The sequence below is a fragment of the Hylaeus volcanicus genome, chromosome 6, assembly GCF_026283585.1.
Source record: "Hylaeus volcanicus isolate JK05 chromosome 6, UHH_iyHylVolc1.0_haploid, whole genome shotgun sequence".
Lineage (NCBI taxonomy): Eukaryota > Metazoa > Arthropoda > Insecta > Hymenoptera > Colletidae > Hylaeus > Hylaeus volcanicus.
In genome coordinates, this window is record NC_071981.1 from 915,503 (window position 1) to 930,829 (window position 15,327).

The window sequence follows — 15,327 nt, forward strand, 5'->3', positions numbered from 1 at the left end:
AAATATTGAACTAACTGGATAAAGTGTTTCTTTTTATTGTTCTATTTTGCAATAAACGTAAATTATAGAAGAGAGAAATTCTTTATTAATTAAAATATCAATTGAGAACTTCATATAGACTAGGATGACGATAATTGGGAATGAAATGGAAATAAAATGTTTCCAATCAACGGATTCTTATATAATTGACGCGAATAACAATAAAAAGGAATATTTGATCAACAATTGTATAAATAACTAGTATAAATCGTGTCACTGAATATAATTATAATCGACCCTTATACAACTAGTATTATTCTTTTTGTTAACACAATTGCGACCACATCTAACGAATATTTTAAAAATTATCACCCACAAGAATTATCATACCACGAGAAATGACGAATTTGCTGAAAGAATTCAACCGACATCAAAAGGAAAAATTACGCGAGGCACGAAAGAATGGTACAAAAAAAAATTTAACAATTTTTTTCATAAGAGGGGTGGTCGGTGTAAAACTCTCGGAAAAGTCCCCTATGTAATCTATCGACGTTCCTTTATGGCACACAGAGCTTTGTAGTCGACTGTAGTCCGCGGAAGATCCATTTTAATCATGGCAGCCGATACTCGATGAAGAGCCACTCTCTCTCCGTGAATCACTTTGACCGGTGGAAGTTATTCTCGGCCAATATTTGTCGACGCTGTTCCGTTTCGCGGTGAAAATTCGGAAGTAAACAGGCCAAAGTGGCTCGTGATTTGTTGACCTTGTAGAGCGGATCGCGCATCCGCGGTTTGATGGATGACCGGAAAGACGGAAAGGAGTGTTTCGCTGTTTATGCAAAACTCACGGAGTTTCCTGTCGAGTGTCGCGTGTCGCATTTATTGAAATATCGCTAGCAAAGAACCCCACTTAAGACGGATTATTTTACCATGCAATCATTCGACACAAAATTGAATGTAGACAATTTTTATTTTAATACATAAACGTAGGTTGTTGTGCTGAAGAAACATTTTAATGTATTAGCAGTAAATCAAATATGTATTTCAAGTGTACAAACTAACAGACTGAGGAAGAATGTGATGTGTTTATTTACAGAACATGTAAGACACACAATTCTCGTTTTATATTAACACCTTGCACTATTTTTACGAGTCTGAGTTTTGATGAAATATTAGGCCAAACTTGAAAATCACGTGTCTGACTTGTGACGAAAATGTTAGGACACATGTGAAAACCATAAGTTTGACTCGTGATGAAAGTGTCAGGCCAAATATGAAAATCACGAGTCTGGTTCGTGGTGAAATTTTAAGCCAAATATGAAAATCACGAGACAGGCTCGTTGTTAAACATAATGCGACCATTCTGGTGCACTAGTTTGGCACAGCTGTTGGCGAGTTCCAGCGTACTGCAGAAAAAGCAAAATTATTCGTATCCCGAGTATCGCGCCAAATCTTTGAGCAGAGCCGACACGTCACTATTTTTTTTCCCAATAAGTTCGATTACTAGAATGAAACGTCCTCCACAAGTGGATGTTTCGTGCCGTTGGAAACAAGTGCTCGGTATTCGGACAAGAACTTGACCCAATAGAGATAGATTGGCGACAGTAGTATGAGCCAGCCACTAGTCAGACCAGCCGATAACAGACAGCTCTCCGCGTCACTGGGATTCATTGGTCGAAAGGCAACAATTGCGCGGCGAATTTTATCGCAATTTGCATTCAAAGGGAGCCCGCGACAAAGCCCTTCAAATGGAAATTCTTCGTTAAAAATTCATTTGCCGGGACCTTCTGCGCCCTAGTACAAGATATTCTCTATTTCGACAACTGTTGGCGAGATAGAATTTAATTCCTACTTGTACAATAATATATTTCATGACTATGTACAGTAATGTATTTCAATGAGGTATAATTATGTAAAGTGTGTATTAACTTATCAATTGGGATTGATTGGCTCTAAAAGGTAACAGATTTGCTATTGTTACACATCGTGTACAATCTGTATGTAATTCCATTTCTACTTGTACAGCAACATACTTGTACAATAATATATTTCATGACTATGTACAGTAATGTACTTCAATGAGGTATAATTATGTAAAGTGTGTATTAACTTATCAACTAGGATTGATTGACCTTAAAAGGTAACAGGTTTGTTATTATTACACATCGTGTACAATCTGTGTCTAATTCCATTTCTACTTCAAATGATATAATTCGACTATGTATAGTCATATATTTTAAAGAGATATTATTATGTAAAGTGTGTGTACTATTTTGTGTACACTATTTTGTATATCTAATTCCTTTTCTACTTCATGTAACATAATTCGACTATGTAGAGTAATATACTTGAAAAAAGTATAATTATATCAAGTGTGCACTAATTTTATATGGATTAAAAAATTCTTAGTTCAATATTACCTGATTGAAATACACCTACTCACAAGTATACAAGTGTAGTACCAATCTGTATTCTAATATTCTATACCAAACAATAAAAACAATTAATTTCACCCCTAACTTTGTGATTCTCTTTAAGAAATGTTATTTTCAATCACAGAGTTAGACGAAAGACACAAAATATTTAAATTTCGCAGCTTTTTCCCTTCGACAATGAAATTTCATTAAATATTCTACTTGAATAATTAAATCTTGTCCATGAAATTCCAGACCACTGTAACAATTAACATGTTGAATCAATCAAGGGTATTGAACATTTGCGCACGATTGATTAAAAATAATAAATTGTTAGAAATTTATTTGTTACAATCAATCGCTTCGAAAATGTTGTTAGTCGGGAATTATCGCTCCGTCCACTTCCCTTCTAGCCTAGTCCCAGTTAATGGGGTCGAAACGAGGGAATAAGGCAGCAACGAGTCGGACACTGCCCTCTAATGGAACACGGGCTGAAAGTGACTCGTGATTTGTTGACCCCGGCAGCGGTGTCATGATGGATCGCCGTGAAAAAGAGAAGCCTTATCGGAGTAACGAGATCGATTCCCCGGCGTGTAAGACTCGAATTGCTCCTCCCCTGTCGCTTCCACCGCATAAATTGAACAACCGCGAATTCCAGGCGTGCATTATTCATGGGTCTGGCGGCGGCCAGAGGAGGATGCCGGGGCTGCAGCCGTAAATACGATTAATTTTCGTTTCGTTCTGAAAAACCAGGTGCGCCTCGCCCGGGATAATCAGTCGACCGGAAATACATAGCGCTTACGAACCCACCTCTTCTTTTCCTCGTTCCGCCTTCGTAAAACGCCGCGAGCAATCGAATTCTCGTCACGAAATCGACCGTTTTGTTATCGATTGAGCGATGCCTCACGGCCATTGATCTTCTTTTCGGTGGTGCTCCAAGCAAGGTTAGGGAGGCCTGTTGCTCTCCTCGAAGTGAACGCTAGTTTACTCTAGAAGAAGAATTTAAAATTATGCAGGGTGTGAAACGGAGATTTTCGAATCGTGTCTCTTATATTCTTTTGGAATGATGTATTTGTGAAATATAGACATTGGGAGAATTCAGAAAATGTTGCAGAAAATTAAAAGGATGATGTTTTATTTAAAAATGAAATTCTAAAGCCCCTATTAAGAAACCCTTCATATATAAAGTCTTTTCTACGAGTGTCAATCATTTGTTTATCATTTATCAGGTCGTTGTTTACTAATTATTTTTTATCAATTAGGTACTGAAAATTTGCACACTAGATTTGCACAGGGCGATTACATAATTGATTAAAAATAATAATCTGTTACAAATGTATTTGTTTGAATTTAATATAAAAACGACATTACTTTCTGGTCCCCTTAATATGAAGGCTTTCTAAATAGGGGTTTCAGGATTTTATTTTTGAATAAAACATCATCCCTTAAATTTTCTGCAACATTTTCTGAATTTCTTCTAAATTTTATATTTCTCAAATATATCATTCCCAAAAGATTCCGAGAGATTCCATTTCCAAATGTATTTAAGAGACTCAGTAACCTCCGAAATAAACACCTACGATTTTTTTCTGCGCATAAAAACTGCTCAGACTATTATTACAAAAATCAATAACTGCCACTTTCGCAAATGACGATCAAAAGTGACAAGCTATAAAAAGACCATAGCATTACAATAGCGTTACACGCGATCACGTTTCGTTACCGAGAGATTTCAGGGCGACAACGTGAGCGCTCGTTCCTTTGTTTAGGGAGAGTTTTCGAGGATCAAAAATGCACAGTGTTTTCGCGAGGAAAGCCATTTCACCCGGATTGACATCATACTGGTTAAACCGGCTTTCGCGTGGCCAATTCGATGCAATTTTCAAATTCTTTCAGCAAGCGGTGAAAAGGTTTGAAACCGTTCAATTGCACGTTGTACACCGATGAAAATACTTCGCGTTACTGGTGGAAAAAATGACAAAAATGCATATCCCGACGCTGCTGGACGAAAAATGCACGCGGAAAATTGAGCGTGGCGCGGTTACCGTGTTCCGATTCGAAAGGCTTCGAAGCGCTGCCTCGCTGGAATTACGCGAAAATCGTTCTGGAACGTAGCAGCTAATTATTCGTAGTTCCGTGCGAGCAGAAATTTAAATCGTGACATCTAAATGTAATTTCTCTTGAATATGACGTCTGTAGGAATCTTTTATAACAATATGGTGTGAATTATTAAATATTTGAATGATTATTGATATTGACAGACATGTTATTTATGTTTGTTTGTTGATATAGATTGTGAAAGTAAAATAGTTCTAATTAGTATCAAGTAACAAATATAATTGTATTTGTTTAACTTGTACCCTCACCAGAATTATTATAATATTTACAAACATAAACTTGTAGGTATATACGCTACAACTCTACCCAAAAAATAAGTAAAAAAATAAATATCAAATTGAGTAACTGTCTCCTTTTAACAAAAAGTAGTTATTTCTGACATTTCCCCAACATTGAAAATTCCAGTCTAAACAATGCACCAAACAGCTCCAAAGCTCGATTTTTAAACCACCCTAATTCCTTCGACGATTCGACGTTGAAATATCGACGTCCAGGCGTCGAACCGTTAATTACCAAATAACAAGACGTATCGCTAATTTAATTAGGTAGTTTCGCGGTCAGATAAGCCGCACGGTGCGGCGTATAAATCTTCCCGACTGGTAAAGCGTGGAATCGTCGCTGGATTCGGACAGAAGAGACCCACTTCTACCACTTTTCCACCCTCTTTTTCTCGCTCCTCTCGCTCTCTCTCGTCCGCTCTCCTTCCTTTTCCATTCATTCTTCCCGTTGGTTTTTTCTTCTTATTCTTTGCCCCGGATGCCTGGTTCCTCCTTCGAGCATACCTCGCGCATTTAGTAAGCCGTGAAAGTAAAGGAGTTCCTTCTGAGCGCAAAGTGGTCTCTCATCTTTGAAATACCTGGCTACTCGCCCTCTGTTTTATACGCGTGCATTCTCCGCTACCTTTCTTATCCTACCGCCTGCCCTTTTTTCTCGCCTCGTGTACTTTGTTTCGTCCTCACCCTCTCGTCCCGGGCACAACAGGAAAACGAACATTTTGTTTAGAGCGAGAGAGACGGGGAGAGAGAGAGGCGACGCAGCTCGGTCGAGTGTAATCTTAATGAAAAAAGCCTCTCCCTCTTTCGCGTACTTCTTCAAGCCTCCCTTATGTAATTAAAATTCAGATGCTTCAGATCTCCGTCTTCGTCCCTCCGCCTTTACTGGCGATAAGAATTAGCCCGACTGTATTATTGTTATGCGAACATTTCCCTTTTCCTGGAGGAAAACACGAGTGCAATCCACTAGCGATTTACGCGAAGCGAGGAGACTTTCAATCGGTTATCCTGTCGACGCCTAAATTCAGATTTATCGTGAGTTACAACTCTGAGGTTCATCATAGTGGTTATCTAAAGAGGAAAGCTCTCTGAGTTTTATTAAGTTCAGCATTCGAAGTATTCTAAAATATTTGATAAGATAAAAGAAGTGTGCTTGTATTTGAAATAATTATTCATTGAGAGTTGTTGAGCTTTCTTGTCAGCGTCACAAAGTATCTCCCATTTGTCAATTAAAATATGTTATGATGACAATTTGACGACAATATCATGTAGATATATACACTGCTGAACAAAATTGAGGGATCACTAAAATTTTTCGAAAATTTTGGTCATATTCAAGTGACTATATCTTTGCGAAAAATGGTCATAAAAAATATTTGGAAATGCCATTTTGTACCGCCGGCATTTGTCATTGTAAAGAGATTGAACAAAGTTTTTTCTTTGCTGCAAGAAGAAAAAATCATTTTAAATGAGACGGAAACGTAACGTAAAACAAGTTCAAAAAAACAATTGAGAGTTGTTGAGCTTTCTTGTCAGCGTCACAAAGTATCTCCCATTTGTCAATTAAAATATATTATGATGACAATATTAACTGTTACATAGATTTGTTTCGTTTCTATGAGCATTTAATTATTTCAGAAATGAATTCTGGATTTAATTTCATAGTAAACAGGTTAATACTGTCTTCGGTGACTCGTGGATTAACGAGACGGCTGTTTGCCATTTAGGACAGGAGTAACGAGAATTCCGTATTCCATGGAATAGCGCGCTGATAAATATTTAAAGGAGGTGGCGCCATTTTGGAATTCGACCATCACCTGTACCCGCGTATACGGTTTCTATCACGGAGCACACAATTTCCGTGAAAAGTGGAACGTTCGAGGAGCAAGTTAGTCGTACGAGGTCTTCACCGACGTGTCACAAGCAGAGCAGATAAACTCGACTGGTCGGAAAAGCTGTAAAGCACTAGAGAGGAGGAACTGTTTGACGCTCGCGACCGTCAAAAGATGAGATTTCGGGCTTTGAGACTAAGATTCCGACTTTCCTTCCTTTCACGTCGTCTCCTCGACTACTCGAACGGATTCCGCGTTTCCTTTAATGGAAAAAAATATTGGGAAAGCGTAGACGACAATGTGCAAGGGAACATTTATCGACAAGGTACCATGTAAACTTACATCAAATAATGTCGTTTGTAATGGAATCCTATGAAAAAGGTCGTGTACTAAGAGTTTACTTTACAACAAATACTAATATTTATATTGGAATGTTTATTATTATAACAAATACCAAAGATGAATCTGTAAGTTCTTATTACATTGATTAAAAATAATTATTCTAATTCATGCATTAAGGTATTGAAAAAATAATGAGTTTACAACAAATGCTAATATTAATATTGGTATGTTTATTACTCGAACAATATATTAATGAACATCATTTGAAAAAATAATATTCTAAGCACTTCAAAAAAAAAAAAAAGAAAACCAAAAATGAATCTGTAAATTCTTATTACATTGAATAAAAATTACTATTCTGATTCACACATTGAGTTATTGAAGAAATAATGAGGCCTGTGGTCCGTAATGGAGGAAGTTTGATGATTCGAAAGATTGTTTCAAAGTTTATCCTCCAAAGAAATAGTTTTAGTTGAATAGGAAGGAATGAATTTAACAAAAATGCGATAAATTCTTGTGAAACGCGAAGTATCGAAAGAGTTGGAGATAAAAGGTAGCTGATAAAACCAGCTTTGGATTTCGAAGAGACTTGCCGACGTAAATGAATCTGAAAGAGGAACTTTTCGAAACCAAGCTTTATTAAACCAAGAGTTTATCTTAAAGTTTTATTTTAACAGCGCAAATTTAATCGGAAACTTCGATTTTTTTTTAGTTGCAAGTCGATGAAAACCTTGAAGTACTTAATGTGCATAGAATTTTAACATTTTAACGATTTACTTACGCTGATGTGAATTTTAACAGCGCGAGTTCTTAGCTACGGAAAGTTGAAATTACAAGCAGATTCCGGAGTCGTCCAATTATTGTTAAATTCAATTATACTTTCCCCTTCGTTTGCCGACGAGTCGCTGGAAAGTCCGAGTTACTCACGATAATGCGAGAAACGGGAGAAATATTATAAAAGAAACGCGTTTTCTTCGCTTGGAACACTGTTCAGCCTTGCAACTATGTATTTCGAAGACCTCTTTGCAACTGGGGTAACGTCTTTGGGGAAGAAATTCGCGTTGAGAGGGCAGAACGAAAGAAGTCTAGAAGAAAATGTAATATTATTCACAACACTGCGAGGCAATTCAATTTTTTACTTTAATTACACATAACGACAACTGAAAAGCGGAATTAATTTATTAAGGTACTCTAATTTGTCTCAAATTCAGATTTCTAAGGTTATTACCATTCTCGTTAATTACTAATAATTTACTTCCGGAAATCGAAACATAAATGACAAGTTGAAAAGGGAAGAATTAAATTTACTCGAAGACAAAGAAAACTTTAAAAGATTGTAAAAAGAAGACCGAAAGAAAAGAAATTTTCATTTTGCTTTAGATATTTATTTCAGACAGTTTTGTACGGAAAAACTTCCATCTCGAAAATTACTTGTTATACAAACACAGGCTATATTAAAATTGAATAAAGCAAGAAGGTATCCAGTCAAGGAGTGGCCCACAAAAGCTCTCCTCTCTCGACATACAGCAAAAAGAAACCCCGAAAATTAACGATGGCTAAAAGGACGAGAACAAAAAGAAGTGAATATTCAGACACGGGAGAATCAGCGAAAAAAGTATGCTGATAGAACGTTGCTCGAAGTTGGAACACGGTGAAACGAAACGAATTCGAGGAACGGTATCAGGGGAAGCTGAGCTGGGCGTGCATTTTCGAGGCGGATACCATTTTAATTACAACCACCGTCCATAAGTCGATCTGTGCGAGGGACAACATTTTCTCGGTTTAATTAAGCGACCAACGTTTCCGCTTTGCTGAGGTTTCTTTCGCGAAACGAGCGAACGACATCTCTCGCTGGACGTCGATTTATTAACCCTTTGCGGTTCACCCCCGCCACACGGAAAGTGAAGTTTCTTTCTGTGTAGCGACCAGTGCAATATTACGTAAGTTAACTTCTTACACGTAAGTCTTGTAAACATTAAATGTAGTTCAATCTGGGAAGTACAATATTTTTGTTCCAATCTGATAAATGCCATTACGTTCATAGCGGTCCCTTTGAGAGGTCCTCGATGACTTCAAAGGGCTGCCCTTAATAAAATTGTCTTTCTCTGTGGGACAGTTAAGGGCTACTCAATTCATCCAGTCGTCGCGTAATCGACTTTAGGATTCCTCGTTCAATTAGTGCTGCTTGATAAGTGCGACTAATTTTGGCAGTTTCACAGATATTGACAATTTTAACTTACTTTATACTTGGTAAATTATATAATTTCTGTTTATTGATTTTAGTAGTGGTAACCATTGTTTTAGATAATATTTATAGATAGATCTTATTTACAAAGGACAAAAATGTCCAAAGAAGTACAAATAAGAATTAACAAGGCATTACAACTTTTTAAAATATACGTTTACGACCTCCAAACATCGAGTCCATTAGCAAAACCAGGACTAGTATACTACAATTATTACAATTATTTTTAAACAAAAAAATTAGTTATTCTAACCATAAGCCATTCCGTATTTATTTTAATTACATTACGACTCACATATGTATATAATCTGATGTGACAATAAATAAATACTAAACAGTAATAATAAAATTATACATAAATCGAGACAGCTTTTTCGCATCATTGCTAATATTAAAAAGTAATCGGACAGTTTCAGTGTCACACATAAATGTTAAACAAAAAACTGCAAGTGAGTGACTTTCGCGAGTGAATTTCGCGAACATTCGAATTACAAAGCGACGTAAATATGCAAAGCGACCTCGCCTTTCGATTACCTGGGATGACCGTCGGTTATTTAGTTAGCCATGGTTTTGGTTCATTAGCGAAACTAATTTACTCCCGCCAAATGACCCTTTACCGTTCTGTGACGTTTCACAATTTCCGTGGACGCGGATTTATAATCTGAATCACTAATTCCTATTTCTGTGGTTACAGGACCGAATGGCCCGGCGATTTTAGACGTAAACCGCTTTGTAGATGTCGCGAACTTGTGAAGCGAGCTTCCGCTTTTCAAGTTCGAATCTACAGGCTACTTTCGAATTTTTTTTTGTTCAGAAAATCGTTAATATGATTACTTTAAGATTTTATAGGCGTGTTCATCGTTCCTTTATGAATACGTGAAAAAGAAATGGAAGACAAACTTAAATAATCATTGAAATTATTCACTCTTAATAAAGCCTGTGCTTGAAACGAGTAATTTTCGAGATGGAAGTTTTTCGATACAAAACTGTCTGAAAACGTCTAAAGTAATATGGAGATAAAGTAAAATTCTTTTCTCTCTTTGTTCTTATTATAATTTTTTAAAATTTTCTTCATATTCAATTAAATTTAATCCCTTTTCAACTTGTAATTTGTACCCGTAAATTATTCAATTTGCAACCGAATGGGCCACAAAAGAGCGTAAGCGTCTCGTAAATATGTATTTATATTGCGACATGAAACCCGTTAGGTGACTAAAAAAGTTTAGGAGAGGCTCAGCCAAAGCATCTTGGGATTTCTTAAGCATCAACGTTTTTACGCTCAGCAATCTCCGCGGGACTGGTCGAGAATATTAAAATATAAAAATCCGCCGGGAAACGAATTTTAACCGCAGGTACATAAACATGCACTTTGTTCTCCGACAAGTACTAACATTCTTGCGATCGCAATATTCCTGTGTCGGATTAAACAAAGTGTCTAAAAAGTCGCGACGATCTTTCGCTGCGCGTCGCGAGGGATTCGTATCGAGTCGGAAACATTCAACGGAATAAAGATCAATAAAGCGTTATCAACGGAAATGGGAAGACGTGACTTCGATCGAGGAGAATGGCCAAGGAGAAAAATTGTGGACTCACCAATTAAATTCTGGAGCGCTGTGTTTGGCGAAACGTCGATGCCATCTGGCTTCATACTTTACTTCCATCTGGCAGCTACCTCGCTGAAGGATGTCGATAAAATCCATCGAGAGGTCATCTAATTGTTTTCTTCGGGGAGCTTCGTCGAAGGGCGTCCCCGACGCTGTGACAAACGACGCCACCCCCTTATCCGACACTCAGTTATTCCTATAAAAAAACATCGACGATCAAAAACGTCGAGGGTGAGGTGAGGGGATGGTGGGGAGGGAAAGTGGCTGGTGATTTTCCAGGAAATGCCTCGCAAAGCTACCAGCGTCGCGAGCGCGGAGACTGCAGCGTAAAATTCCAAACAAGAACTTCCGCTGTTTTTAATGGCCGCCGGCGAAACGTGGTTTCGAGAGAAACGCGCGCAATTAGAAAGTTTTTGAAAACGGAGAGGAATGGAAACCGGACAATTAAGAAGGGAAAATTAGAATTAAAAATTTCAAGCTCGCCTAACAGTGGACCGTCGCGGAAAACGCGCAACGCGCACCCTCGGGTTTGCGGAGTTCTCGAATTCAGGGTCGTGAGGAGAGGGTTGAGGGGAAAAATTGCGTCCGTACCTTTCGTAATGTCCTCCTAATTCGAAAGAAAATATTCATGAAATTCCTACGAAAGTAGCGGATAGGGATGAGTATTACCGACCGAAATTATTTGTCGTTTCGAATAGGAAGATTTTTAGATTGATAATTTTAGTTTGATTGATAAAGGAAGGGACTTTAGGATTGTCTTCTTTAACAGGAAAACACATCTGCTATTTTATGGACAGCAACCTGATATTCTCTAACAATAAATAAATAGTGTACTCGTTATTTTACACCACCTTGATGATACTATAATATTACTTTTCCTCTTTTACATTAAATTCAAACAAATTTTTAATAAATTTCTATTTTCAATCAATTATGTAAAATTGCAAAAACGACGGTACTTTCCAGCCCACTTAATAGAAAAATACAGTCATTCTCACAAGTACTCGCAGCCTCCATGTTTATTCAAGAAATCTATCTAAATTAAGTGCCAGATGTTTCCAAATGAATGTTGCATTACAAATATGAACATGACTAAACTTTATACGTCTATTTATTTCAAATGAAAAATTTATTTGGAAACATTAAACCTATCATATAATTAAAATAAATGTCTTCAGTAAACAAGGAGAGTACGAAGTAAAATATTAATAACATTTAGTAATTTTAAAACGTTGTAAATCAAAATTCTCTGAGATTTTATTGCCTAATGTCCACTTCATTATTCAGTGCTCCAACAACGTGAATTTATGGAGACCTCGCAGATGTTGATTGTTTATCGATCACCCTGAAACGAAACGAGCAGAAGAATATTAAAAACGGTCAATGATCGGTCAGCCAGGGTTCTCCGCATTGGCCACCGGGCGCTCGGTAACCAACCGCGACGCGGTCTTATTTTATTATTTATGAACGGACTCTCCCTCGACCGGCTGGACGCATTTTAGATTCCACGGGCGCGGATTAAGTTACACCGTCGGCTCGCAGAATTAAAACGCTAATAACCAGCGGACGATATTTATTGCACAGCTTTCGCGGTGGTTAAAGTCGAATCCAGCCACTGTTTAGCCTCGGCCAGCGTCGATCCTCTCTCGCCCCTTCTCCCTCGTAACGCGGGCTCTATCTTCGCCTCCCTCCCCGCAAAACCGTCCAAACTTTTACGAACCCTCGAGTGGAGTCTGGTAGCGCCACCATTGTTTCCCAAACAGGGGTTGTTACCACTTTTATGAGGGAGATTTCGAGCTTAGCCGGGCAGATAAGTTCGGTACGCTCGTCGCTTAATCGGCCTCGCGTCCCTCCGGCCAACGCCGCCTTCAACCCTTTTTCCAGGCACAGTTTTAACCCCTATTCCCTTCGTGGTACTCGTTCCACCCGTTGGAATCAAGTGATTTCGGGATCAACCGGCACGGACCGTTCCGACTCCAACCTGGACTGTTTACGAGGCTCGATTCCTTTTCCATTTCGCGTGATGGGAATATGGAAATTCTCGAGAAATTGTTTCCCTTCTGCTAACCGGCCAGGTGATAGTTTCATTGGCGGAAATAACGTCCGGCTGAATCTCCTGATCCGTATTCATAATTCGTTTCTAACACCGCTCTACTTCTCTGTGACAAAGTTAAAATATTTTACTTATTTCAGCTTTTATACTCTTACACACTATTACCAGCGGTAATTTTATATAAAAATATATCATTATCTTATATCCAATTTATGCACTGTACTCTGAATCAGTCTCTACCTTAATACTTTATATATCGTTTAAATTTATATCAAAATATAACACTTATAGCAACAATACTATTCTGTAACTACTATTTACAACTATTTACGTAAGTTATGCACTATGACAATTCGTTCAGAGTCCATAGACCCAGTAATTAAAAGACGAAAATCATATAGACCCGTTATTTCACCTAAAAATTCTCCAAACGAGGAAAGCAGGAACAACCGTTGGCATCAGTTTAACCAAAAGTGTCAATTATCGAAATATTTCGAAGCGCGCCGAAGCAGTTCAACTGCATACCCTTTTTAAACATCCGAACGATTGACGAAAGAGGATCGGGCGAAGAGGACCGATAGAAAAAGAAAACGCGATAAAACAGAAAAAATAGAGTATCGTTGTTTCTCCCACGGCACGTGTACAGCTTTCATTACTCGCGCGTTAGTCCCGCGGAGCGCTAACCGATACGTTATCCGATGAAATTTTCATGCGTTCACTGGGAGCCCCGGTCCCGGTGTTAAAGTTAATCGAGGATGAGAACTGTTCGATAGCGAAGTCGCGCATAGGCGTTTTTCAGCCCGGGACAGCGAACATAGGCGCCAGGCGAGCGTTCGCCAGTTGATACGCTTAAATGAAACTAACCCAACCCGCCGCCTCCGTGACGCGCAACGGAGAACCAGAGACCCTCGATTTCGGCCCCTGTTCGATTCGATATACGAAAAGAAACAGAGAAAAAATAAAATCGCGGGACCGTTTCATTGTCTAAAATGCTCGATGTGTCAACGAATAAAACCTCCCTTCTCTTCTCACCTACCCCTCGTACACCCCTCTCTTTCGATGTGTTTACGTATTTACCGGTTTCTACGCTCGCGTTGCCGACTCTACTTCGTTATTTATTTTCCAACGAGGCTCCTTTGAGCGCTCCGCTGCCGCTCGAAGCACTTCGGCACGACACGTCGCGACATAATGTCTTTACGAGCGGAGAGCTCGCCGAAGGCGTATTGATCACGATGTAATTTACAGTAGACTGTGAACTTTGATCGGTTGGCGTTCGATGAAGCCGGGACGACAGGTGTTTCGAGTGGAATTTAATATTATCGTAGAATTTAATACAGTGCGTGTCGAACTGATGGCCTCTGTGTTTCTTGGGATTTTCGCTTGGAATTTTGAATAAAAATGCGAGGTTCGGTCGAATTGATTTTGATACGTATTAGTGAATACTTTATTATATATACAAAATTGTGATGATAATAGAGAATGTTATCTGTGATGAATATATAAATATTCCAACTGCATCCTAATCATAAATGTACCTTCTTATTAAATTGTTTAAAATTAAAATTCAACTGCACGATCGTTAGGTCGTCCCATGAGTTCATGCCACTTATTTGCTACTCAAATTTGCTTTTGCTACTCAAATTAATACATGAAACATACCCTTAAGTGTTATAAGATTGAATAATATTAAATTGTCTCACCATATCATTTAAGAAAAAGATATGGACATTGAAGGCTTCGAACAAAAATTTCATTACGTAATATGAGCTATATGTAGCTTCAGATTATTAGTAAAGGCAAACTTCCCTTTTATTTATTCATTTACTAATATCCTGCGCCTGATAGCTTCCAGCAGGTATCCAGCAGGTATTCCAAGAATTACAATATAAAACTACAATATATAACAAAAATTTACCATGCAGAAATATTCAAGTTGAAACGAACATAAAATGAAATATACACTAACGAGACGCGAAGGTTCATTAATATATTTTGTTTTCAGTAGTAACAGAAGAAGTAAATTTTTATTAATAACGAAAAGAAATCGAACCATCGTTTCATTAACAAATGAAGACTTTTGAGATTGTTAAAGATTTGTTTCCAATTTTCGCCAAGGCCCGGAATAATTCGTAGCGATTAAACTATTCGAATACTGCGGCGAAGTTGAAATTACAAAGTCGCCGGGAGGGTGTAGAGTAGGCGAACGGTGTCCACGGGTGGCCGACGTAGTTGAACGTGGCTGATCCTAAGCGACTTTAAATAATTCTTCTCAGGGACTCCGCCCGCGGCTTCGTAGTATCCGGTCTGGATTATTCAAAGTAGAAAGAACCGACGGTGGCGTGGATCGAGAGATAGCTTCGCAGCGGCGAACGCAAAGACGTAAAAGGAATACGCGATCCTGTGAAATTCTGTATGACCCTGATTCTCCGGTGTCTTTTCGTTCGAGCCGGTCGTTCATATTTACGAGA

At 38.3% G+C, this 15,327-nt stretch overlaps 2 protein-coding genes across 5 annotated transcripts in view; one reads left to right on the forward strand and one right to left on the reverse strand.

Annotated features, from left to right (window-relative positions):
• Window positions 1–15,327, reverse strand: part of LOC128877866 (zwei Ig domain protein zig-8-like) — a 458,647-nt gene that overhangs the window by 96,419 nt on the left and 346,901 nt on the right. The window contains exon 9 of one of the 3 annotated variants that reach the window (XM_054125480.1): window positions 10,900–11,002. The exons of the other annotated variants lie outside the window; for them this stretch is intronic. Within the exon in view, the coding sequence (XP_053981455.1) occupies window positions 10,993–11,002 (10 nt within the window). The 3' untranslated portion in view covers window positions 10,900–10,992. Of the gene's footprint in view, window positions 1–10,899; window positions 11,003–15,327 lie in introns of those variants that run through there. 3 annotated transcript variants of the gene reach the window in all.
• The window catches only part of LOC128877868 (hemicentin-1-like), a 170,826-nt gene that overhangs the window by 68,514 nt on the left and 86,985 nt on the right, over window positions 1–15,327 (forward strand). The gene's annotated exons all lie outside the window — the stretch shown is intronic.